The sequence below is a fragment of the Penicillium angulare genome (assembly GCF_028827245.1).
Source record: "Penicillium angulare strain IBT 27051 chromosome Unknown utg000012l_segment0_segment0, whole genome shotgun sequence".
NCBI classification, from domain to species: domain Eukaryota; kingdom Fungi; phylum Ascomycota; class Eurotiomycetes; order Eurotiales; family Aspergillaceae; genus Penicillium; species Penicillium angulare.
In genome coordinates, this window is record NW_026623171.1 from 56,527 (window position 1) to 80,809 (window position 24,283).

At 49.4% G+C, this 24,283-nt stretch overlaps 11 protein-coding genes across 11 annotated transcripts; 4 read left to right on the top strand and 7 right to left on the bottom strand.

The window, feature by feature from the left end:
- Positions 1-409: 409 nt before the first annotated feature.
- Positions 410-1,609, bottom strand: N7478_012635 (homoserine dehydrogenase; the record flags this gene model as incomplete). The annotated part of the gene is made up of 2 exons (XM_056928845.1): positions 410-1,488; positions 1,579-1,609. 2 exons carry the CDS (start codon positions 1,607-1,609, stop codon positions 410-412), a joined length of 1,110 nt encoding a protein of 369 aa, XP_056772207.1.
- Positions 1,610-1,856: 247 nt separating this feature from the next.
- Positions 1,857-3,422, top strand: N7478_012636 (pH-signaling protein PalC; the record flags this gene model as incomplete). Its single annotated transcript, XM_056928846.1, has 1 exon — positions 1,857-3,422. The coding sequence occupies one exon, from the start codon at positions 1,857-1,859 to the stop codon at positions 3,420-3,422; it is 1,566 nt and encodes a 521-aa protein (XP_056772208.1).
- Positions 3,423-3,975: 553 nt separating this feature from the next.
- N7478_012637 (translin family protein) lies at positions 3,976-4,890 on the bottom strand (the record flags this gene model as incomplete). The annotated part of the gene is made up of 2 exons (XM_056928847.1): positions 3,976-4,636; positions 4,703-4,890. The coding sequence occupies 2 exons, from the start codon at positions 4,888-4,890 to the stop codon at positions 3,976-3,978; spliced, it is 849 nt and encodes a 282-aa protein (XP_056772209.1).
- A 503-nt stretch (positions 4,891-5,393) lies between these two features.
- On the top strand, positions 5,394-6,526 carry N7478_012638 (glycoside hydrolase family 16 protein; the record flags this gene model as incomplete). The annotated part of the gene is made up of 2 exons (XM_056928848.1): positions 5,394-5,680; positions 5,755-6,526. 2 exons carry the CDS (start codon positions 5,394-5,396, stop codon positions 6,524-6,526), a joined length of 1,059 nt encoding a protein of 352 aa, XP_056772210.1.
- A 326-nt stretch (positions 6,527-6,852) lies between these two features.
- Positions 6,853-8,541, top strand: N7478_012639 (putative aromatic-L-amino-acid decarboxylase; the record flags this gene model as incomplete). The annotated part of the gene is made up of 3 exons (XM_056928849.1): positions 6,853-6,901; positions 6,996-7,926; positions 7,983-8,541. The coding sequence occupies 3 exons, from the start codon at positions 6,853-6,855 to the stop codon at positions 8,539-8,541; spliced, it is 1,539 nt and encodes a 512-aa protein (XP_056772211.1).
- A 275-nt stretch (positions 8,542-8,816) lies between these two features.
- On the bottom strand, positions 8,817-9,907 carry N7478_012640 (putative alpha-1,6-mannosyltransferase subunit; the record flags this gene model as incomplete). Its single annotated transcript, XM_056928850.1, has 3 exons — positions 8,817-8,987; positions 9,104-9,537; positions 9,625-9,907. The coding sequence occupies 3 exons, from the start codon at positions 9,905-9,907 to the stop codon at positions 8,817-8,819; spliced, it is 888 nt and encodes a 295-aa protein (XP_056772212.1).
- Positions 9,908-10,628: 721 nt separating this feature from the next.
- On the bottom strand, positions 10,629-11,231 carry N7478_012641 (copper transporter family protein; the record flags this gene model as incomplete). The annotated part of the gene is made up of 2 exons (XM_056928851.1): positions 10,629-10,755; positions 10,822-11,231. 2 exons carry the CDS (start codon positions 11,229-11,231, stop codon positions 10,629-10,631), a joined length of 537 nt encoding a protein of 178 aa, XP_056772213.1.
- A 1,558-nt stretch (positions 11,232-12,789) lies between these two features.
- N7478_012642 (uncharacterized protein) lies at positions 12,790-14,387 on the top strand (the record flags this gene model as incomplete). Its single annotated transcript, XM_056928852.1, has 3 exons — positions 12,790-13,160; positions 13,230-14,321; positions 14,381-14,387. The coding sequence occupies 3 exons, from the start codon at positions 12,790-12,792 to the stop codon at positions 14,385-14,387; spliced, it is 1,470 nt and encodes a 489-aa protein (XP_056772214.1).
- A 434-nt stretch (positions 14,388-14,821) lies between these two features.
- On the bottom strand, positions 14,822-20,089 carry N7478_012643 (uncharacterized protein; the record flags this gene model as incomplete). The annotated part of the gene is made up of 1 exon (XM_056928853.1): positions 14,822-20,089. The coding sequence occupies one exon, from the start codon at positions 20,087-20,089 to the stop codon at positions 14,822-14,824; it is 5,268 nt and encodes a 1,755-aa protein (XP_056772215.1).
- Positions 20,090-20,974: 885 nt separating this feature from the next.
- On the bottom strand, positions 20,975-21,226 carry N7478_012644 (uncharacterized protein; the record flags this gene model as incomplete). Its single annotated transcript, XM_056928854.1, has 1 exon — positions 20,975-21,226. The coding sequence occupies one exon, from the start codon at positions 21,224-21,226 to the stop codon at positions 20,975-20,977; it is 252 nt and encodes an 83-aa protein (XP_056772216.1).
- A 1,703-nt stretch (positions 21,227-22,929) lies between these two features.
- Positions 22,930-23,770, bottom strand: N7478_012645 (putative mitochondrial inner membrane protease subunit Imp2; the record flags this gene model as incomplete). Its single annotated transcript, XM_056928855.1, has 2 exons — positions 22,930-23,299; positions 23,400-23,770. The coding sequence occupies 2 exons, from the start codon at positions 23,768-23,770 to the stop codon at positions 22,930-22,932; spliced, it is 741 nt and encodes a 246-aa protein (XP_056772217.1).
- Positions 23,771-24,283: the final 513 nt, after the last annotated feature.

Here is a 24,283-nt window from a genome sequence, read left to right on the forward strand (position 1 = left end):
AATTTCCAGTGCGGGGAGAAAGGAAGAAAATAGCCAAACTCTTTTTCGGCGACGGAACCGATTAACATTTTGAAAGACGGTGAACATTGAGGCGGAACAAAGTGGTCCAATCATCAGGGACGGATAAGGAGACCGCCGGAGCGGCTGCCGGTCGACTGATTAGATGATAAGAGCCGATAAGGGCTGATAAGGACCTATCGCTCTGACCTTTGGAGAGATAAGGAGACACGGAGACACTGCACACGTGCATGAGTACAGACATGATGCTTCTACCTCTTACGGGATTCCCGAGATTCTTCCACAGTGCGCAAATGCAGACCTCAACCCCGGTTGAAGCGGCTTTCAAATTCTAGAACTTTTCTATTCTAACCGTGCCCGATATTGCACACAAATCCTCGTATCTGCAAGCTTACTGCAGACGTTGAATAACCTTAACCAGATCACCCAGAACACCCATAGCAGTAACATCACTACCGGCACCGGCACCCTGAATAATAAGGGGATTGGCTCCATAGCGCTTAGTGTAGAAGCTAATGATATTATCACTGCCCTTCAGGCCAGCGATGGCGCTGTCCTTATCGAAATACTGCAGACCAACCTTGACTGCCTGAGTCGCAATATCAATACTACCAACATACCGAACGACCTTGCCTTGTTTCTCTGCTGTGTTTTTGACATCGGCCATCTGTCCGTCGAACTCTGGCAAACGGCTCATGAACTGCGAAATGCCATCGGCCGAGGAAGGTAGCGAGGCAAGTTCAGTGGGGATAAGCGATTCAATGGGGAAGGAATCGGGACGCGACACCTCCAGACCAGCCAGACGGGCCAGGATCGTCAGCTTACGGGCGACGTCCATACCGTTCAAGTCATCGCGAGGATCGGGTTCAGTGTAGCCTAGTTCCTTAGCTTGAGCAACAACAGCACTCCACTGAGCATCGGATGAGCTAGAAGCAGGGGCGAAAGTGTTGAATAGGAAGGAGAGAGTGCCGGAGAAGACACCCTCAATACGAGTGACTTCATCACCGGTTGCGACCAGGTCCTTTAGAGTGGATAGAACAGGCAAGCCGGCACCGACGGTACTTTCATGGTACACCAGAGCGTTACCTTGGGCAGCAGACGAGAAAATGTCTTTCCATAAAGAGAGATCATCAGAAAACCCCTTCTTGTTGGGGGTCACGACTGAGATACCCTTCTTCAGGAACAGAGGATAGGCACGGGCCAGGTTGAGATCAGAAGTGTTATCCACCAAGATAGCGCGACCGGGGACACCCGCGAGGTATGTCGCAATTTCCTCCACAGGGAGGACGCCCTTCTTTGTGAGCGAGGGACCAGTAGATGCTGTAGCCCAATCACCCGCTGGGATAGCGGGGGAGTACGCTGGTGTCGGGGCGAGGAGGGTCTGCGAAGAGCGTGCGAGGAGAACGAGTTGAGGAGCGTTGGGGAGACGAGCAATCTGGTTGAGGAATGCGGTGCCAACTCCACCGACACCTGATGAAACTTGTCAGTGATCTTCAAGGATAATTTGAATTTCAACGTTCAGAAAAAGGAACCAGCGGGGGGCATGGAGGGGCAGCGTACCAACAACACCGAGATAAATAGGGCTGGCCATTTTCCAATTGAATGTCGTTTCCAATGATAGTGTGTTCAGAAAATAAACTGATTGCTGTAAGGGTGCAACTCCAGTTATTGAACGAGAGAGGGAAATTTAAGTTGTAGGTTGAGTTGCGTCGATGATCTGCTTTTGACTCAAGTTCTCCGGTTGCGGGGCCGGAGTTATGTTCGGGCGCAATGAACCCACCTTGGGAGTTGGAAACCACCTATGACGATAATCTCCAACATCTCAATCCACCATCACAATGGTTTATGCCTTCACACTCCCAACAACCTCTCCCCTTTCCTTCCAACAATTTATAACATCATCAACACACCCATCCCTGCCACAATCAGCCTCAACAGCCCGTCATGCTCTCTGCCTCGCCTTGAAAGCCCACAAGCGGCTACCCCGTGGCGCGCGACAAGATGCCCACCTACCAACCGTGCTCTCCGCACTAGAAGAATATATTCCATATATATTCGCCATATTAAACGGTCTCCGAGGAAGAGCAGTGAGCAACTCTGGGCAGACCCAGGCACGCGAAGAAATCCAAATCACGCAGCGAGCGGAGATTGAATCGTCGTGGAAACCCACGCTTTCACCAAGCAGCGTATTGAATATAGCCTCGTCCATCTCCAAGGGAAATCCAAGTGAAAGGGGCATCCGGCTCCGCGGAAAACGAGTGGCAGGAAATGGCCTCGAATTCGAATTAGCGTTCACACTTACAACACTAGGCTACGTCCTTAGTCGACTTGCGCGAAGAAGCGTAAATGATTCACTTTACGCAACACAGACTCAAAGTACAGAACAACGGGTTACAGCGATACAAAATGCAACGAGGTGCCTACTTCAAGCTAGCTCGGTTCACGCGCTTCTATCCTCGTCTTTTACGAGTACAGCAGAATGGAGTGTCTCAGATATTGACTCGACGACACAATCCGCACTATCATCGCTAGCACTAGCCGAAGCGACCTTATTAGCAGTTCTGAAAGACGACGCATACGTGGCAGCTTGTATTCAAGAAAGAAATCCAAACGACAAAGAATGGATGGTGAAAGCGCCTGAGATCCCGAAGGTGCGTGCCTTACTTTTTGCCCGTCTATGTGTTCGTGCAGCAGAGTATGCAGAGCAATCTGGTGCGGGGCTTGGGAGCGCGAGATCCGGAAAGGAACGTCTTGATGATGAGATTACGCGGTATGCGGGCGTGTTGGGTCGGGTGTCTCGTGCGCGGGCATGTCGGTTTTTTGGGCTGGACGCGGAGCTTGCGGGGAAGACTGGGGAGGGGATAGCCTGGCTGAATGCTGCGCGGACAGCGCTTGGTTTGAGGGGCACGGGGTCTGCATCTCAGGTTGAGAATGACAGGGGATCTTCGAAGGGTGGGTTCTCCCGGTTGAAGAGGGAATGGGCTGAAAGGCGAGAGGAGAAGAAGATCGGGAAGGATGCTGGTGGGGGACGAGGGGATAAAGGGTCCTTGGAGTCGGGCGATGACGCTGGCCGTGACGAAGAGGGTAGAGTTATTGCGACTCTAGAGACGAAGTGGGTGCGAATGAATAATACGATGAATACTCAGGCCATTCCTCCCTCTGGCCCATTACTGTCTAATCTCCCGTCCGGTCGGGATATACACGCACCGCCAGCTCCGTATCAACCTCCTTCATTGGATGAAGACCATTTGATGCGAATGCGGGCTCCTCCCAAGGATGATAGGGATGAATTCTTCGCAAACGATCCTGATGATAGTGACGAAGAAGATATACCATCTGACATTCGCGGGACGCCAGGCGATTTCCCTGATCGAAGCCAGACTGCATCGACTGCATATTATTGAAGTGATACAAGTCCACATACGCACACAATGATTTTAATTCAAGCGACTCTATAAAATAATAGACCCAAGTCAGCTACATTATCATATAATAAATTTCCAAAGTCAGATACAAAAAGAGAAAAGAGGCTCGTCAGGGTAAGCTTTGCGCAAGGTCTACATCGCTGTGGTGTTGCCTCAGATGCTTTACGGAACAAGCGAATGTATGGTAGTAGCCGCAGAATTAAGAGAAAGCCAACAAATTAGTATCGCTGTTCAATTCCATTCAGAAGCGAGCCGCAGGTTTGGTCTCTGGCGCTTTTCGCACAACAGGAATCGCTACGCTAGAAGCAGAACTTCACCTCCCGCCATTAACGATTCAAATAGATCAATAACGGGGGAAAAGGTGTACCGAATCCATCTATAGATGGTGTCTATTGCCATAAGTAGCCACACGGCGATTCCAGATCAAAACTGCGAGTTCTGCACGTAGTATGTGGAAGATTGGCTTATTCAATCATATTTTGAACTTTTGCACCTCAGGATATGCCATTTTGAATCACTTCCATACTCAATATCAATGTATCTCCATCTCTACTGGCACTGATAAATCCGGCGTCCACCCACTTGGTCGTTCACTACCACGCACCAGAATACCGTATGCCGCCCGCTCCACCTTCTCCACGCTATTTTGCATCACCTCCACCTTTTTCGCCAGATCTCGGAACATATTTGATCGCCGGGGAACACTAAGCGCCTCTAATGCTGCGCGAAGAAACCGCAAATCAATCACAATCCCCGCTTGGGAAGAAGAAAGATGGGGTAGTTTCTGTGTCGCGTCCATAGCTTCTGCCCCTTGAGCGAGTTCCTGAGTCTGTGTCGCATTCCCGGAGCTCAATGCCATAACAGCAAAACGCATCATTTCGCCCGTGAGGTCGAAAAGCCCCATTACGTAGTCCTCCTCTGTAACTAGAATTTCGACGGGGAGTCGAGCTTGTGTTTCAGGCAAAGAGATCAACGTTTGTGTGCGGAGATAGTGTTCGAATGATATTGCTTCAATGAATTCTTGAATGCCACCGCTGATCTGCCGTTGATAGCGCCATGAATTGATGCCGGTGACATCTGGGACGATGGAGGTGAAGAGAGTGTGGATTTGGTCGAGGCGGCTTTGGTTCTCTTGGGCGATTTTCGGGGGAAGGGGTTTGTTGGTGACGCGAACGCGCTGGAGGGTAAAGATGCTGCGATTATCTGGTTAAAAGTTGTCCTGTGCTGAAATGACATGCGGATTGGCGGCTTTCGCTTACATTTTCTTGCTTAATGCTGTGATATCGCGGCTGGCCTTGATGACTCGCTCACGGCGATCGTGGTGTTCGTCTAGTTCATTGCGGAAGTTTTCGAAGATTGAGATAATCGGTCCTGCCGATTCAGATGCCATACTTGGAACTGTCTCTTGTACTAATGGCTGGCCTTGCCAAGATCGTTTGGTTCCCATAGCAAGGTAAAGTTACGGTGAGTGGAGAGGTGGAGAGGTGGAAGAGTGAAGCTTTTTGGAGGGGGAGATGATAAGAGGTTGATAAGAGGTCGATACAGCCTTATCGGGCTTATCGCTCTGAAGAAGTGAATCCCTCCATGAATCAATACTACAATGCTCAGGTTGTACCCAACAATTTCTGAATCCATCGTTCATTTGTTCTATTTCACCTCGGCCGGACCATTTAAGCAGCCTTGTGTACACTGTCATACAGGACCATCATGATTAAGTTCGATTCTTACGTATTCCCTTTGGGATTTCTTAGAAGACAGAGCCATGGTTCGCGCGCCGCGTCCATGTTGGTAGTCGGCGCTCAATATACTCAAAGGTAACCAGGTACTACTAAACTATTACCGGTATGAGTGTCCGACATATGACACTTACACATATATGAGCATTCCTACGGCTATCACTATTAGGATGAAACGTATCTACATTGCAACACCACCACCACCACCTACAATATGAAAAACAGAAAACTTGCAACAGATTCGCTTGAACAGCAATCCTCATATTTACCACTGTGGCACAGTCTGCGAGACTGGTCATTGTGTAAGATTTGGACAACTGGTCTTGGTATCATCGTTATAGTCGTAGTCATTATTGTCGGAACGATCATGGGCGTGAGGGCTAATCGATACCCCAATTATCAGCCTTTGCCTTATGAGCTAGTGGAGGTATACGAAGGAGCCGGGTTTTTCGATCAGTTTGATTATTTTACCGACCCAGACCCAACAGAAGGATCCGTGCTGTATGCTGTCATTTCATCTTCTGTCCTCCTTCACATCTTTTAGCTTCTTGAATCCCTTGACTGATTCAAACTAGATATGTCGATAAGCATACTGCACAAGCTCTGAATCTCACATATGCGACTGAAACCTCGGCTATTCTACGGGTTGACTCGGTTACACCAAAGCCTGTCGGGAATCGTAGCTCTGTACGCATCGAGTCCAAATCGAAATACGATACCGGGCTCTTTCTATTCGATATCATCCACACTCCCTATGGCTGCGGTAGCTGGCCAGCCCTCTGGCTCACAGATGGATATAATTGGCCTACCAATGGCGAAATCGATCTTCTTGAGGCTTCAAATCAGGGCTCACAGGGGAATGAGGTCAGCATCCATACCACGCAAGGGTGTAAGATGAATGTGAAGCGAAAACAGATAGGGCAGGCTATATCCAATGACTGTCACAGCCCCAATACTGGCTGTGGCGTGAGAGGGGATCCATTGACTTATGGTGAGCGTCTGAATGGGAATGGAGGTGGAGTATACGCATTGGAAATTCGCGAGGCAGGCATTCGTGCTTGGTTTCTCCGACGCAATTTGATGCACAATCTCAATATGGACCCTCCTGATCCGTCTACCTGGGGTACTGCATTAGCTGATTTCCCTAACACGGAATGTGATATCCCATCGTATTTCAAGAACCAGAGCATCATCGTGAATATCGATCTCTGTGGGACCATGGCCAATGAGTCTTGGTTGAGGAATGAATGTCCGGGTCTCTGTCCTGATTTTGTGGCCAAAAGCCCGTTTGAGTTTGAAGATGTGTACTGGGAATTTGCAAGTTTCAAGGTATATCAAGTGATTTAAGCGATTTGAGAGGGGATGTCTCCGAGAATGGGAATCGCTTCTTTTTGGTTTTATGTTGTTCGCAATTGCAACTGAAGATGTAACGTTATGTAGTTGCCGCTCGGGATGACGGAAGATTTCCAGCGGAATCGTTCCGGCGCCCTGTCGTTGACAACTTGTCGTCGGGAGAATCTTTTTAAGTCTCTGAATGTTATCCACGGTCGCTCTTCTTGCTTCTTCAATTAATTCTACAAATTAAAACAATTTTCTTAATATTTCCTGACATACATACACACGCCTCCACAGATCGCTCGCACTTGTTCAGACCGTCTACAAACCCACAAAGAATGGATCATGAGGAGTTCCGAGCTGCGGCCCACTCGGCAATTGATGACAGTAGGTTTTTCTTTGCTTTTGATTTCGATGGAGCATGTGCAACGGCAATGACTCGCGAATTCAGATCACTGATGAGTGCTATGATTCACTGTAGTACTCGCATATTTTGACAGCGTGCCCGACCGAAGAGTCCTCCCCGCAGTGGATCCAGGGTATCTACGGCCTCTGATCCCCGAGAACCCTCCAGTGGAATCGGAATCTTGGGATCAGATTCAACAGGATGTCGACACGAAGATAAAGCCCGGGTTGACGCATTGGCAGTCACCAAACTTCATGGCATACTACCCGGCCAGTGTTACATATCCCAGTATTCTTGGAGAGATGTATTCCGCCGCGTTTACTGCACCCGCATTCAACTGGCTGTGCTCTCCAGCATGTACAGAGCTGGAAACCATTGTCATGGACTGGGTCGCAAAGGCACTGGGGCTACCGGCTTGTTTCCTGAGTACCTCAGAGAACCTCGGAGGAGGGGTAATCCAGAATAGCGCCAGCGACGCCATTGCGACGATTATGGTTGCTGCACGAGAGAGACGAGTACATGAGTTAGTCTTGGCGGAAGGTCTGAAGGAAGGTACCATCGAGTACGACGAGCGTAAGATGGATCTCCAGCCACGGTTGGTGGCTATCGCGAGTGATCAGACCCATAGCAGTGCAGCTAAGGGTGCGTTGATTGCTGGCACAAGGTTCCGCAGTGTATCAACTCGGCTAGAGGATGATATGGCAATGACCGCGTCTCGTTTGCGCGAGGTGTTGGAAAAGTGCGAGGAAGATAGATTAACTCCATACCATTTGACTTTAACCTTTGGCACAACCAACACTTGCAGTGTCGACCACTTTGCGGAGATCAAGGCTGTGCTACAAGAAAAACCTGAATGGCAGCGCATTTGGGTACATGTAGATGCTGCATATGCAGGTGCATCTCTTGTTGCGGACGAGTGGCAATATATTGCCAAAGACTTTGCCGAGGGTGTCGACAGCTTCAACACAAACATGCACAAGTGGTTGCTGGTTAATTTTGATGCAAGGTAGGCTTCAGAACCATTTCCCCTGTCTTCTCGACCCTCAGGCTAATCCTATGAAGCGTTTTATTTGTCCGAAACCGGTTCGATCTCACCAATGCTCTCGACATCACCCCGACATACCTTCGGAACCCGTACTCTGATATGGGCACCGTAATCGACTACCGCAATTGGTCTATCTCACTTGGTCGTCGCTTCCGAGCTCTGAAGATCTGGTTTGTCATGCGAAGTTACGGTTTGAATGGCATGAAAGCACACATTCGCAAGACGATTAGCCTCGGAAGCACCTTCGCTGATCTTGTCCGCGGTCGCTCCGATTTATTTGAGACTGTCACCAAGCCTGCTTTCTGCCTGACCGTCTTCCGCATCAAGAATCCTGAGATGTCAAATGGTACCAGTGGAGCTGTCTGTAGCAAAGATGAAGTGGCGGATGGGATCACAAAGAAGGTTTATGAACTGATAAACACCCGGGGTGAGATATTCATCACCTCGACGGTAATTGATGGCATCTATGTGATTCGCGTGGTGAGCGCAAACCCGATGGCAGAGGAAAAGTATGTTCGCAACGCCTTTGATATAATTGTTCGCACTACCGAGGAAGTTTTGCAGGAGAAACCATAGAGGATTGAACAAAGAACTGGAGAAACAGTGTACGGAGAGCAATTATTGGATAACCAATTACTCAATATGATATTCAAATCAATTCTAACGAGCATGATGCGTCTTTCGCAAGGAACCATAGTGCCGCTGTAACTGATAACATGGGATATGGAGTTGACCTGTTGACCTCTGGTATGTACCCTTGACGCCCGAAGCCGAGGTCTTGATGGTGCTTTGTTTGAAACATCAATCGATGAGATGCTGGATTCAGCCACTTTTGATCTTTTTCTGCCATATCATGTAATAAGGTTCCATTTCGGGACAATCTTTAGCTTGTAAATTGTCGCACCCGGGGAACCGAATGAGAAAGTCTCCGTCGTGATACTGGCCATCAGTACTTGCGCCATGCGAGTCTTTACTGTAAGCGCTGAGTATCCGCTGGGGCACCAGCGCCGTTCGAGCGAGTACTGTCGGATGCCATTGCAAGATGTGATCCTGTAGGGGAGAGAGAAGAGGGTCAACGGAAACTCCCAGGCGCGCTTCTTATGAGCGTTTGCAAATTTGAGGTCGAGGATAATCTTACCAAGCCATGAGCTTCGGCTTTCGCGAAATTATAGTTCCGAAACAGCGGGTCAAACCATAAATCCAGAAAAAAACGCGCAAAGTCCCCGTTCCTGAGAATGAAGCTGCTGGGGTTGAGATCTTCGCTGTCTTGCGTGATGACCAGGTCAACGTCCTTCTCTTTTAGATGAGAGAATGTCTTGATAATACTATCGGGCGGCACAACGGGTAGATCTTTCAGCATCAATGATTCGATTCGGTTGTTGTCCAATAGGAGGGATTTGAGGGATCTAGACGGGTTCATGATGAGGGCATGCGGGCTGAGATGGAAGAAATGCGCGGCGTGAGGATAGCTCGCCATTGCATGGCGGACAGCTGGAACCGTCGCCCAGCTTTTGGGCGAGTCGCCAACCGCCTCGTCATAATCGGATAGACTGACGAAGAAGTTGGTGTAGCCTAGGTCAACGAGAAAGCAATCCTCAGTCAGTCCATGTTCAGATAGTCCAGTAGACAGCACAATCAATTAGGTGGCGGTGCACATACCGTGGCGATTTGCATAGTCTTCGCGGTTGGTAACGATCTTCTTGATGTAGCTCTCACTGAAATGTTCGCGATCCAGCAAGGTCACAATTACCACCCCTGAGGTACCTACCGGTGCTCCGATCGAGGGCGCGTCTGCAGAAAAGAAGTATGAGAGCAGATAGAGAATTGAGAGCACCACGCATGCGCATACAGCGATTGTTTTGAGCTGTGTTCTACGGTACGGTGGTAGTTGAGAGGAGGGAAGGCGATGCGGGCTCTTCCGCGGCGGTAAGGCGAACTGCATTGCGTGAGATCCACCACCACCAGGGCAGTTAAGATAGATTCAATGTTCAGCTCTTCGAGGGAGGATTCGTGCCGCCAAAAAAAAAAAAGAAGATACAGAGCTAAATCATATTCCCCGTAGCTAGGAGGGATGTCGAGCGGTGGTCACGGAGAGTTGGGGAGTTGGGAAGTTGGGAAGGAGGAACTGTCACGCTTCCGGTTTCGTGGAATGAGCCGAATCCGGTACATACTATGTATCATGTCACCACCAATCTAGGGTCGTACACTTAGTGTAATAATATATAAGGGATAATAAATGAAGACGATGACATTAATAGGCATTCTGAATTCCCTCTATTATTATAGGATAGAACAAAGTCTCAAATAAAGCCTTAGCTTCTTTGATCATTATCAGAAAAGATCGTGGCCGTCGTAAAAAAAATCCACAAATCAAAGGAAGGTGCTTGGCAACAGCGTGCATATGTGGTGATGCATGTTCATGGGGTCGGAGATCACAAGTACATATTCGGACGACCTTCTGTACACGCTTTGATTATTATTTCCTTCAAATGTTCGTTGATATTCAAATGCTCATGTGCAACGTGGGTATTTGGGACTCGGAATGTCATAATATATACAAAAATGGCGTTGACATCAGGCTTCAGTTCTCCTCTCCGTGTGCTTCCAAGGTTTGTTCACTCGAAGAACATATTTTCATAAGTTAGATGGCCTTGAAAGCGTTATTAACAGTGCATGTAGCCGCTCTCCGAAGCAACACTGCCCATGATAAAAGTGCCTAGCCAAATACCCGCAAGGACAGAAAGAAAGTATCCAACATTCATAGTCATGATGGCCAACATGCTGAGAATACTATATTAGATTCAAAGCGCACACAATGACCAAATGACCAAGACAAAGAAGAAAAAAAAGACTCACAGTAAATAAGCAATCCCAGCAATCAGAACCTCAAACGTCGCACGACTAGCGGCGGGGTTGACACGCCATCTCGACCATCTCCTTCCAAGTTCTTCCATACTCGTTTGAGCGCCAGAGAGATGCTTGGTCTCTGTTTCTCCAATGAGTCCCGTACCATGACGAACGCCATCGGTCCACAGACGCCCCTCTAAGATCGGTCGAATGGCAATGCAGACGCGCAAGATGAGCGCCAGCACGATGATAAAGATACAGGTGCCGGCATATGTACCCTTCGAGGTCGGGGTCCAGTCATCCGCAAAGATGGGCGTCTTGTAAGATGTGAAGAAGGTCATGGCCATATCAGACATCGGCATCAGGGAGGAGCCTGAGCTCATGTCCATGTCCATGGACGAACCAGTGGAGGTCGCCATTGACATTGCTGTTGTTGTGGCTGACCCCATCGACATGGAGGTTGTCATATCAGACATGTGCATCCTGGTTGCTGTTTTGGCCGGACTGGCGGATGTCGGAGTCAGAATGTCCTCAGGCGCTGACGCTCGACCTGACGCTTCGACAATTGATGCGAGCTCCGAGGGCGTGTGGCACAGAACAGGAGACGCTTTTGAAGACCTTCCTGGGGGTTATGTAGTGGCCCCCCACTTGTTTTAATCACGGTTGGGTCGGCGTCTTTCATTCGGAAGAGGGAAAACCTGCGCACAGTGGGTCAGAGGCTCGGGACCCCCACCATCTTGAATCAGGATGGGCCAGATTCCCCGATTCGGACAGAAGTGAAATCTGGAGTCTATCTCCGGCTTCCCATTGGTTCTCGTGGCTCTCCCTCCCCACACGGGAAGCCTCCACACGGATGCAGCTTGACCCACTACCACCACCCAAATTGCGCGCAAATGTGCTCACAATTGTGGGGCTCAAAAAGAATCAAGAAAGGGAAAGAACAAGCTGATATGGACCAATCCAGAGATCCGCAAATCACCTCATATCGACTCGCAGTATTCGTAACAAAAATAGCAAGCGGATTAAGCGAGATGAATGCGATGCAGAAAACAAGCCATTGTGAGCAGATTCGACATCAAATTGAGCAGAATACGTGGGATACCAATCACCACGGTTGGATTTCCATGACCTCCAAACAGCGCTGGAAGTAGAACCACATTATTGATGATTACATGAAGCCGCACAGACAATTAATCTGCTCAACGCTCGTGTCCTGCTCCACTGAGATCTGATATCCGTCATAGCACGAGGCCCTTTCGCCCTCTGGCCCTCTATCGGGCAAGAATTAGCGTCCACGGAACCTGTCAAAGTGGAGTCCCCAGCCTGAAGAGGTATCAACGCTCGCTTTGACTCCGAGGTATTAATAATGGTCTTTCTCTCCGTCTGTCATCTTTCCGGATCGACATAGATTCAAGTGATCCTTGTCCGCTTCAACCGTTCCCTTATCTGGGTGATCTAGAACGCCGAACGTCACGTCTATACCCGGAATTCACGTCCTCGACGCACTACGGTTCTACGGCATGGACGGCATGATGAGCATGGTCCCATTTCTGGACCAACCGGTCTTGTTACACTCCTCGCGGGACCCGGGAGAGTGTACGATGACTCCGGAACAGTGTGCATACAAGTCGACATATTGGGTCAATTGGTACCAGGCGGATCATCGTTATGCTTTACCGACGGTGGCCTTTTTCATGGTGGCTATTGGGCTCTTTATCATTGCCCATCTGACTTCGATGATCACACCGCGCAGGACAAAGAGATCCTCGGTGTGGTTGCGCCCGTTGGCTTTTTTGCGTTTCCTCTCCTATAAGACGTGGAGGATAGCCGGATGGAATACCCAGTCGCTGGGCGTGTGTCTTCTTGGTGGTGCGGGTTTGGTTTATTTCTTGGGTATGCACTCCCACCACTCCCATGATGTTTCTTCCCTCCCTGGGGAATCCCCATATAGAAATCTAATCTTCAGTGAATATAGCTATGACTCTTGGCCCACATCCGTACTATTGGCCTAATACAAAGGAGCTCAGTTATGGTGGTTCCCCACCGATCGCCACTCGCTCCGGCTTCATGGCGTTGGCCTGTATGCCCTTTCTTATTATCCTGGGTGCCAAAACAAACCCCATCACAGCATTGACCGGGATCTCTCACGAAAAGCTTTTCGTTTGGCACAACTGGGTCGCCTGGGCTATGTTTGTCCTGGCCCTAATTCACACTTTCCCCTTTATCGTCTACCACATGTGGTTGGGCGATATCAAGACTCAATGGATGAGTGGTGGTGTCTGGGTAACTGGTGTTGTTGCAATCATCGCTCAAGCCTGGTTAACCTTGATGTCCATTCCATGGATCAGGTATGTATACCATCTCACTGCTCGCTTCAACCCGAATTCAACTAACAATACTGGTTTCCACCCCTAAAGAAACCGCTACTACGAATTGTTCAAAGCAACCCACTTCTTCATGGCAATGGTCTTCGTGATCTTCTTCTTCCTGCACTGTGACTTCCGCATGTCATCATGGGACTACTTCATCGCCACAGCAGTCCTCTACACGCTCTCCTGGCTCTACGCCCAATGCCGCGTATATTTCGAGCACGGCTTCCGCCACAAAGCCCGTATTTCAGCCGAATCAGACGAAACAATCAAAGTATCCATCGATACAGCCATGGAATGGAGTCCAGGCCAACATATCTTCATCCGCTTTCTAACAGGAATACACGCTTTAACAGCTCACCCGTTCACTATCTGCTCTGTTCCTCAGGAGAATGGTCAAAATACACTCGTCTTTTATATTAAGCAGCACGGTGGGGTGACTGGTCGTCTTATGAGCATTGCAAAGAAGAATCCTGATACGTCTATTTCTGTGCTTATGGATGGGCCTTATGGGGGCATAGCGGCCGGAAGGATGGAAGAATTTGATAGGAGTGTTGTTGTTGGGGGTGGTGCCGGTGCAGGACTGACATTGTCTATGATTGAGGACTTTGTGAGATTTTCTTCGGCTAAGTCTTCGTCTTCGTCTGAAGATAGACAAGAGAAAGAGATGAACGTTATTGTTGCGACGCGTGATCCGGGGATGAGGATGTGGTATTTGCAGGCCCTTGAGGATCTTGCGGAAAGACAAAAGGTTCAGAAGCCTGTCCTGGGTCTATCGATACATATTCATGAGACACATTCATCTATCTCTGGCTCTGTATCGGCGCCGGAGAAGAACGAGCTTGAGGTTTCTTTGGATGGGGATGAGGCGAAGAAAAACAGTGTGGTTTCGGATGAATGTCGGCTCTCTGGAACTACTGCTGAGATCTTTGGTATTCAGGTTTTTACGGGCAGGCCTGATTTGCTAAGTACCATTCTTCAGATTGCTGGGCAGGAAGGAACATCTGTTGGCGTTATTGTTTGTGGACCTGCGTCTATGACTCATGATGTTAGTACTGCTGCTTCGGATATTCAGGCCCAGATTCTAGCTAGGAAACCTGGTAGTGCACGAGAGTTGTGGTTACATAGAGAGAATTTCTCGTGAGTATTTCTACCTATATTGGAACCTTGGTACTGCGGATCTGCTAACTTTGTCACAGATTTTAAAATCATTTTCTGCATCATGATTTAGCTTTGTTTTTTAATTTGTACATAATTCGGGATTTGGATCTTCGACGACGACACATGGAGATAAAGCAATATTATACAGTATTTAGCCTTTACACCTGGCCGTGGATTGCCGCCATCTGTAGTTTCCTTGTCACTATCTCGTTCGTCTCATTACTAGATTATACTTTACACATTTCTAAATTACTTAACTGCAATATACTTTGAAATACGTAAACACAAGGGGAATGAATGGCTACATTGTTGAACAGCTACTTGCATTTCCTGAACGTGAGGCTGTAAAGGAGATTCTTAGCTACAAACGAAAGACAGAACAGTTTATAGCCGGAAGCCCACCATACAGATGTAATTTTCCTGCAGCCTGTGCTGTAAAAAAGGGGCATGTTGAGCGTACGGACTAAGTTAAAGCAGCTCTAAAAGTACCAAGTCCCTAAGAAAGTAGCTAGCAGCCCGAACAAGATCGCAGAGAATATTACTACCGGTTTTAACGAAGTGTTTGGAACCAGAGTGTTCTTTTCCCGTGATAGTAAATATGAGGCATCTTTCCATAGCTTCATCTCAGATTGACTGTTGTTTTTCCCGAGAGGCTTATAAGAATGTTGATTGAGGAAGTAAATCAATTGCTGTGACACTGGTCCACTGAGTTGAGACTCATTATCAGGTAGGCCAGGAACCTCAAAGACTTCGTGCTTGTGATCTGGATTTACTCTGTGATGAAAAGGGTGCTTGAGTACACAGGAAGAACAGATATCCATATTTGCGCAGATTCTGCATACAGAACGAGGCCCAGTGATAGGCCTATTGCAGAAATTGCAGGTAGCCTTGCACATATGAGTGGCAAGGGAGCTATTATAAAAAAGGCGAACTTGAAAGAGATGGCGTGCATTATTCGTGTCATCAAGAAATAAGAAATACCGAGCTAATTGTTGCAAAGTTAACCATGCATAGTTCGGGCTGAGCTCAGGAAGATAATCAGAGAGGTGAAAGAGGTATTGTTGTACAGTTGATTCTTGAATTTCGTGAGGTGTCAATTGGAGCTGAGGACAACGTTCACCTATTTCCCGCATCAAAGTTCCTTGCCCAATAGCCCAGTCCATAGCATGTCTGCCATAGCCGTCCGGAAGAGAAGGGTCGGCACCAAGATGAAGAAGTTTTATAGCAAAGTGGATGTGGCCAAAGCAGATAGCCAAGTGGAGAGGGGTTTGCAGGAGCTTGTTGCGCTTGTTGATAGCTGAAGCAAGTTGCGGAAATCGAAAGAGAAGGTGAGCCATATCTTTTGAAGCTGCAATGTGAAGAGGGGTCTGATCGAGCGCATCTGCAAGGCCAACATCTGCGCCAGCATGAAAAAGAATGTCAATAACATCAGCATGGCCCGAGTAAATAGCTGCCAAGAGAGGCGATCCATATCGACCACCCTGGGAGTTGACATCGGCCTCGACGTCGAGCAGGATCTTGACTGTCTCAGCACTGCCTCTCCATGCAGCAGCCTGTAGGGCATTGCCGTATTCACCACCTTGGGAGTTGACATCGGCCCCGGCTTCGAGCAGGATCTTGACTGTCTCAGCACTGCCTCTCCATGCAGCAGCCTGTAGGGCATTGCCGTATTCACCACCCTGAGCGTTGACATCGGCCCCGGCGTCGAGCAGGATCTTGACTGTCTCAGCACTTCCACTCCATGCAGCAGCCTGTAGGGCATTGCCGTATTCACCACCTTGGGTGTTGACATCGGCCCCGGCGTCGAGCAGGATCTTGACTTTCTCAGCACTTCCACTGAATGCAGCAGCCTGTAGGGCATTCCCGTAATGACCACCTTGGGTGTTGACATCGGCCCCGGCGTCGAGCAGGATCTTGACTTTCTCAGCACTGCCTCTCCATGCAGCAGCCTGCAGGGCATTGCCGTAATGACCACCCTGAGCGTTGACATCGGCCCCGGCGTCGAGCAGGATCTTGACTGTCTCAGTACTTTCACTGAATGCAGCAGCCTGTAGGGCATTCCCGTAATGACCACCCTGAGCGTTGACATCGGCCCCGGCGTCAAGCAGGATCTTGACTGTCTCAGCACTTCCACTCCATGCAGCAGCCTGTAGGGCATTGCCGTATTCACCACCTTGGGCGTTGACATCGGCTCCGGCGTCGAGCAGGATCTTGACTGTCTCAGCACTTTCTCTCCATGCAGCAGCCTGCAGGGCATTGCCGAATTTACCACCTTGGGCGTTGACATTGGCTCCGGCGTCGAGCAGGATCTTGACTTTCTCAGTACTTCCACTCCATGCAGTAGCCTGTAGGGCATTACCGTAATGACCACCCTGAGCGTTGACATTCGCTCCAGCCGCGAGTAGAATCTTGACTGTCTCAGTACTTCCACTGAATGCAGCAGCCTGTAGGGCATTGCCATATTCACCACCTTGGGTATTGACATCGGCCCCGGCGTCGAGCAGGATCTCGACTGTCTCAGCACTGCCTCTCCATGCAGCAGCCTGCAGGGCATTGCCGTATTTACCACCTTGGGTATTGACATCGGCCCCGGCGTCGAGCAGGATCTTGACTTCCTCAGCACTGCCTCTCCATGCCGCAGCCTGTAGGGCATTACCGTAATGACCACCCTGAGCGTTGACATCGGCCCCGGCGTCGAGCAGGATCTCGACTGTCTCAGCACTGCCTCTCCATGCAGTAGCCTGTAGGGCATTCCCGTAATGACCACCTTGGGCGTTGACATCGGCCCCGGCGTCGAGCAGGATCTTGACTGTCTCAGCACTTTCTCTCCATGCAGCAGCCTGCAGGGCATTGCCGAATTTACCACCTTGGGCGTTGACATTGGCTCCGGCGTCGAGCAGGATCTTGACTTTCTCAGTACTTCCACTCCATGCAGTAGCCTGTAGGGCATTACCGTAATGACCACCCTGAGCGTTGACATTCGCTCCAGCCGCGAGTAGAATCTTGACTGTCTCAGTACTTCCACTGAATGCAGCAGCCTGTAGGGCATTGCCATATTCACCACCTTGGGTATTGACATCGGCCCCGGCGTCGAGCAGGATCTCGACTGTCTCAGCACTGCCTCTCCATGCAGCAGCCTGCAGGGCATTGCCGTATTTACCACCTTGGGTATTGACATCGGCCCCGGCGTCGAGCAGGATCTTGACTTCCTCAGCACTGCCTCTCCATGCCGCAGCCTGTAGGGCATTACCGTAATGACCACCCTGAGCGTTGACATCGGCCCCGGCGTCGAGCAGGATCTCGACTGTCTCAGCACTGCCTCTCCATGCAGTAGCCTGTAGGGCATTCCCGTAATGACCACCTTGGGCGTTGACATCGGCCCCGGCGTCGAGCAGGATCTTGACTGTCTCAGCACTTTCTCTCCATGCAGCAGCCTGTAGGGCATTGCCATATTCACCACCTTGGGTGTTGACATCGGCCCCGGCGTCGAGCAGGATCTCGACTGTCTCAGTACTTCCACTCCATGCAGCAGCCTCTAGGGCATTGCCGTATTCACCACCTTGGGCGTTGGCATCGGCTCCGGCGTCGAGCAGGATCTTGACTGTCTCAGCACTGCCTCTCCATGCAGCAGCCTGCAGGGCATTGCCATATTCACCACCTTGGGTATTGACATCGGCCCCGGCGTCAAGCAGGATCTCGACTGTCTCAGCAATGCCTCTCCATGCAGCAGCCTGCAGGGCATTGCCGTATTTACCACCTTGGGCGTTGACATTGGCTCCGGCGTCGAGCAGGATCTTGACTGTCTCAGCACTTCCACTGAATGCAGCAGCCTGTAGGGCATTGCCGTATTCACCACCTTGGGCGTTGGCATCGGCCCCGGCGTCGAGCAGGATCTTGACTGTCTCAGCACTTCCTCTCCATGCAGCAGCCTGCAGGGCATTGCCATATTCACCACCTTGGGTATTGACATCGGCCCCGGCGTCAAGCAGGATCTCGACTGTCTCAGCAATGCCTCTCCATGCAGCAGCCTGCAGGGCATTGCCGTATTTACCACCTTGGGCGTTGACATTGGCTCCGGCGTCGAGCAGGATCTTGACTGTCTCAGCACTTCCACTGAATGCAGCAGCCTGTAGGGCATTGCCGTATTCACCACCTTGGGTGTTGACATCGGCCCCGGCGTCGAGCAGGATCTTGACTTTCTCAGCACTGCCTCTCCATGCAGCAGCCTGCAGGGCATTGCCGTAATGACCACCTTGGGCGTTGACATTGGCTCCGGCGTCGAGCAGGATCTTGACTGTCTCAGCACTTCCACTGAATGCAGCAGCCTGTAGGGCATTGCCGTATTCACCACCTTGGGTGTTGACATCGGCCCCGGCGTCGAGCAGGATCTTGACTGTCTCAGCACTTCCTCTCCATGCAGCAGCCTGCAGGGCATTGCCATATTCACCACCTTGGGTATTGACATCGGCCCCGGCGTCAAGCAGGATCTCGACTGTCTCAGCAATGCCTCTCCATGCAGCAGCCTGCAGGGCATTGCCGTATTTACCACCTTGGGCGTTGACATTGGCTCCGGCGTCGAGCAGGATCTTGACTGTCTCAGCACTTCCACTGAATGCAGCAGCCTGTAGGGCATTGCCGTATTCACCACCTTGGGTGTTGACATCGGCCCCGGCGTCGAGCAGGATCTTGACTTTCTCAGCACTGCCTCTCCATGCAGCAGCCTGCAGGGCATTGCCATATTCACCACCTTGGGTATTGACATCGGCCCCGGCGTCAAGCAGGATCTCGACTGTCTCAGCAATGCCTCTCCATGCAGCAGCCTGCAGGGCATTGCCGTATTTACCACCTTGGGCGTTGACATTGGCTCCGGCGTCGAGCAGGATCTTGACTGTCTCAGCACTTCCACTCCATGCAGCAGCCTCTAGGGCATTGCCGTATTCACCACCTTGGGCGTTGGCATCGGCTCCGGCGTCGAGCAGGATCTTGACTGTCTCAGCACTGCCTCTCCATGCAGCAGCCTGCAGGGCATTGCCATATTCACCACCTTGGGTATTGACATCGGCCCCGGCGTCAAGCAGGATCTCGACTGTCTCAGCAATGCCTCTCCATGCAGCAGCCTGCAGGGCATTGCCGTATTTACCACCTTGGGCGTTGACATTGGCTCCGGCGTCGAGCAGGATCTTGACTGTCTCAGCACTTCCACTGAATGCAGCAGCCTGTAGGGCATTGCCGTATTCACCACCTTGGGCGTTGGCATCGGCTCCGGCGTCGAGCAGGATCTTGACTGTCTCAGCACTTCCACTCCATGCAGCAGCCTGTAGGGCATTGCCGTATTCACCACCTTGGGTGTTGACATCGGCCCCGGCGTCGAGCAGGATCTTGACTTTCTCAGCACTGCCTCTCCATGCAGCAGCCTGCAGGGCATTGCCGTAATGACCACCCTGAGCGTTGACATCGGCTCCGGCGTCGAGCAGGATCTTGACTGTCTCAGCACTTCCACTGAATGCAGCAGCCTGTAGGGCATTGCCGTATTCACCACCTTGGGCGTTGGCATCGGCCCCGGCGTCGAGCAGGATCTTGACTGTCTCAGCACTTCCACTCCATGCAGCAGCCTGTAGGGCTTTACCGTAATGACCACCCTGAGCGTTGACATTCGCTCCAGCCGCGAGTAGAATCTCTACAATCGCACCGTGACCTTCCAACGAAGCCTTTTGTAGCGCGCCCCCACCTCCTGTCTCAACTTCCATGCCCTCGTGTAGAAGCCATCCCACAAACCCCAAATGTCCAAATCTGACTGCCTCCGTTAAAGGAGTCGCTCCATCTTTGTTTTTCGCTTCTCGGTTTGCTCCTCTTCCCTGCAGTATTTTGCCGGCCGTCGTATACCTTGCTCGTGCAGCAAAGTGTAACGCTATATTTCCAACTTCATTTTTCCTCTGTATATCCTCCCCATCCGACAACGTAGATATTATTAAGTCAACCAGATTAGCAGCAGCAGCCATATATAAAATTATTGTGCCTATAGGTGGACATGCTGTGTGATAAGTACCAAGACGTTAGTAGATTTCAACCCAATAACTGATCATTCGTTATAGAACGTCCTTTTCATTCTGCAGCAAGGCATCTCGAGAGCCGGCGGCTTTTTCTACATGAATAAAGAGATTGATGGTCGCATAGTTCACAAATAGATAATCACAGATAAGCTTCTCCTTTGAGCCTCGAAAGTTACTCATTTGTTTGTTTGAACAGATTGTGGCAAGATATACCAGACACGATCGGTAGAGAGTTACCTAAGACTAAGAGAGAATATTGTCCATATCCACGGATCCCATGCTAGCGCTGAAGCCATAGTATAAAATAGCCAGTCCTTTTACCCGCAAGAAATCATTGACCGACTAGTGAACCACCTATACGGTCTCCTCGTCATTCCCACTTAAGACTACTTCTGCCATTCCACCAGAAAGAGCCTTAACTCTTCGCTTCATGCGTTCATTGCTTTCGACAAAGCCATGGAGCTTTCCCTATTCGATTCGAGACGACGTTATTTAGGCACTCTTCGCTACTAATACATATCGAATTTCTGTTAGAGTCAGGGGTCGCTCGGCCAGGCACATCCATTTAAAAAATAGGAATGACTAGTCTCGATTGCTAGCCGCAATCACATTGCTCAGAATATATACATAGACGTTTTCTAGATCGGCTAGGACATCGCCTAGCCAATCACAGATTTCACTAATTGACTCCCCTTCGATAACTTTTTGCTTGACAAAGGGCATTATAAGATAGGCCCATTGGAATACACCCTTGGCATGTTGGGTTAATTCATCTACCAGCATCTCTCTCATCTCTTGATTAGGAACATTTTCCAACTCTATCTCAAGAAGCATATCTTTAATATATATAGAAATATCATCTTAATTGTGATCTTCGACATATATCGCTCTTACCCAGGCACTTTCTAAGATAGGATAGTATCGACATAAGATACAGACTTAAAGTATTAGCTTCTCTTTATCAGCACAATCAATAAGACGGTGGAAATATACAACAAGCTTTTAGACAGACTCAGCCCCAGCCTCATCTAGAGCATCCACAAAGATAAACATATACTAATCGTTGGCTAATGCCAGGATAGCAGTTGTCAATAACTCTTCTAGTATCGTTTACAGCCATTCCCACTTGCTTTCTCCCCCAAATTGCCTACATCGACATTCATAGATCTCGCGCACATAAGGGCGTATGGTCGCGTCACAGTCAAAAATCTGGTTCAATAACGATCTAAGCATTCCAAGCGGTATACATTGCATCTCTATGCCTCGGGCGGTAAAGAAAAAATCAAGTTGAATAATACCATGAACGCCGCCCTCCTGTGATTCTTTGATTTTGTCATACAGGAAGACCATCAAGGTTGATTTACCCACACCTAGTTTACCTTTAACCCATAGTAGACCACAAGGCTGATTTCTCCAGGACTAATACTCGTCCAGCTTAAAAATCCATTCGCAGGTATTAGCGTAACATAGCTCGACATTGTCCCTTCAGTCTAGCATCTATAGGAATACTAGTGACCTGAGCAGCGCTGCATCTATAGTAAGTCAGATAGTCTTTGACTGGTACAGGGCAGAGCAAACCATTGTCTATCCTCTATACTGGATTTTCCGGCTGGTCTAGGCCAAAAAGTATTAGTCACCTTATTACGGCTTTACAAGGACTCTAACACACCAGATAAGATATTGATTGTCCCGATTATCCCATGGTTATTTCCAAGTTAGAGACCCATGTTCGCACTACCAAAAGACGTCAGGCTCATGCTAAATATTCAGTACATAAAATAGGACTACTTTCAGCCGAGCGATAGTTCCACCTCCTAAAAGTCAAGGTTGTCTTTTACCCCGCTCTCAGGTGACCGCCGGGCGCTAAACCTTGCTAGATTAGGACCCATGGTTAGTTGCGCCGCTCAATGTGGGGATTGGGAGAGTTAACGTGGGGCATTCGACTCAGGTGACAGTTTTTGGTCTTACAGGCAATACATAAACGTGTTCCCCGCTACTATGATAATCCGGTAATTTACGGTACATTACAAAAACATTACAAAAACAAATAAAGCTGACATAGCCATTCTGAAAGAAGTTTAGTATATCTTGGCATAGCCTGGTTTGAGCTGTAGAGGGCAAGCGTCATTTTAGATATGATTCATTGTAGATTGGTTAAAGGGTATAATGCCACATCCTAAGGAATTGCATGTCGTCGCAAAACGCAAAGTCAAGATATAGCATGTATCAGCCAGTTCAATGTTGTTTTCAAGGGTTAACACATAACCGTAAAACTTGTTTTGGAGGTACTAGTAATGTCTCCATAAGGTATATTAGAGATTGGAGCTGATAGAGGCTGCATAAGCCGCGGCCCTTGTAGTCTTTTAGGTACAACCGGGTGATCATGACAATTGATTCATACGAAATAAATTGCAGATGCCTGGTATAATTATATCAAGGGTAGTAATAATACAGAGTATTCTAAAGTCTCATCTATGTCGGTATATTTACAAGGCCTCGACGAAAAGTCAAGCACCCAATCATGCGGTATAAAGCTATTAGAACTCCGGGTGCTCCAATTGCACAACTTCTTTCTCGACCCGCTCACGAACCCTTTGCCGGTAATTATCCTGTTGAATGTCTGGGGATGATCCATCTATCTTTCCAGCTTCCCAATTTCTCCAATCTAACCAACGCATTCTCGGACCCAGCACGCCAATCACACGGCCTGTTATCAGACTAATACTGACTGGCCCATATGTGTTGCTATCCAGTGTGCGGCGAGGATCTTCGGCATCACCCTCCAGCCAAACGTGGTTGTAGGGGACGATTTGAGAGGGTTTCATGCAAGGTTCGCGTGTCGTAATGCGATCGCCCGGAAGACCGATGACACGTTTTATCGCTACATGGGACGAGTTCGCCGGTGATCTATAATTCATGAAGTCAGTCAACTAGTCTATTTGTTCATTCTTGCGCTCCAATTTGGGATTGACCGTAGTGTGTTCAAAGCAAGTAAGGCCATACATACCGGAATGTCACAATTGTTCCCCGTTCTAATGTCTTGGATCTTTGCCATGGCAATGTCCAGCCCCAAGGCCACATGCTCACCAATACCATGTCGCTTTTTGTGTGCATTTGGTCGTAGTCTTCATTCAGGTAGGGAGTCATGGACGGGCCTTTCACCCACATGATCTGCGCAACATGCTCGGAGAAGAAAAGACTTATAGGAAGAAGAGGACCGAATATACGGAGCATGCGACAGGTCCGTCGGACTGGAGATGGGAGAGAGGCGTAGCGTTCGCGGAGGCGGGAGAAGGCCGAGGGGAGGTGCCATCTAGATGTGAGGCGCGGACCCTTATTAAATTCTTTTTGTTGTTCAATGGATGCATATTTCCCCATCGGTTGAATGTCAGGTTGCGCAGATTTTAAATTTTGTTGCGCGCGACGTCTGGCATCTTGGGGCGTCAAGACTCGTGGTTGTGGCTGTGGTTTCGTATCTTTTGGGGGAGAGTTGCGATTGGAGGGGTGCATCGTGAGGAACTATTCTACAATTGATACACCCTCGGCGAGATGAAAGCGAGACTTCGAATATATTAATTGTGATCGGAAAGCATGGCGTGAGACAGGATGAAGCTATCCCAATGTTGAACTGAAGGCGGAAAAAGAACCACATTCTGCCGCCTATCTCCGCTGCTTATCGCTTCAATCCTACTGCAGCGCCCTAGTAGTACTATATAGCCACAGGTCTGGATCGAGTCCTTCAAAAACCTAAAGAGAGAGAGAGACAGCTCTCGCCAAGGAATACAAATGGACATTACCTTTGTTGATCAAATTCAAAGAGCATTGAGTATAGACCAAGCACGATCAGTCCGATCCGTCTGAAAATGGAGCTTATGTGGTTGTATCAAGCGG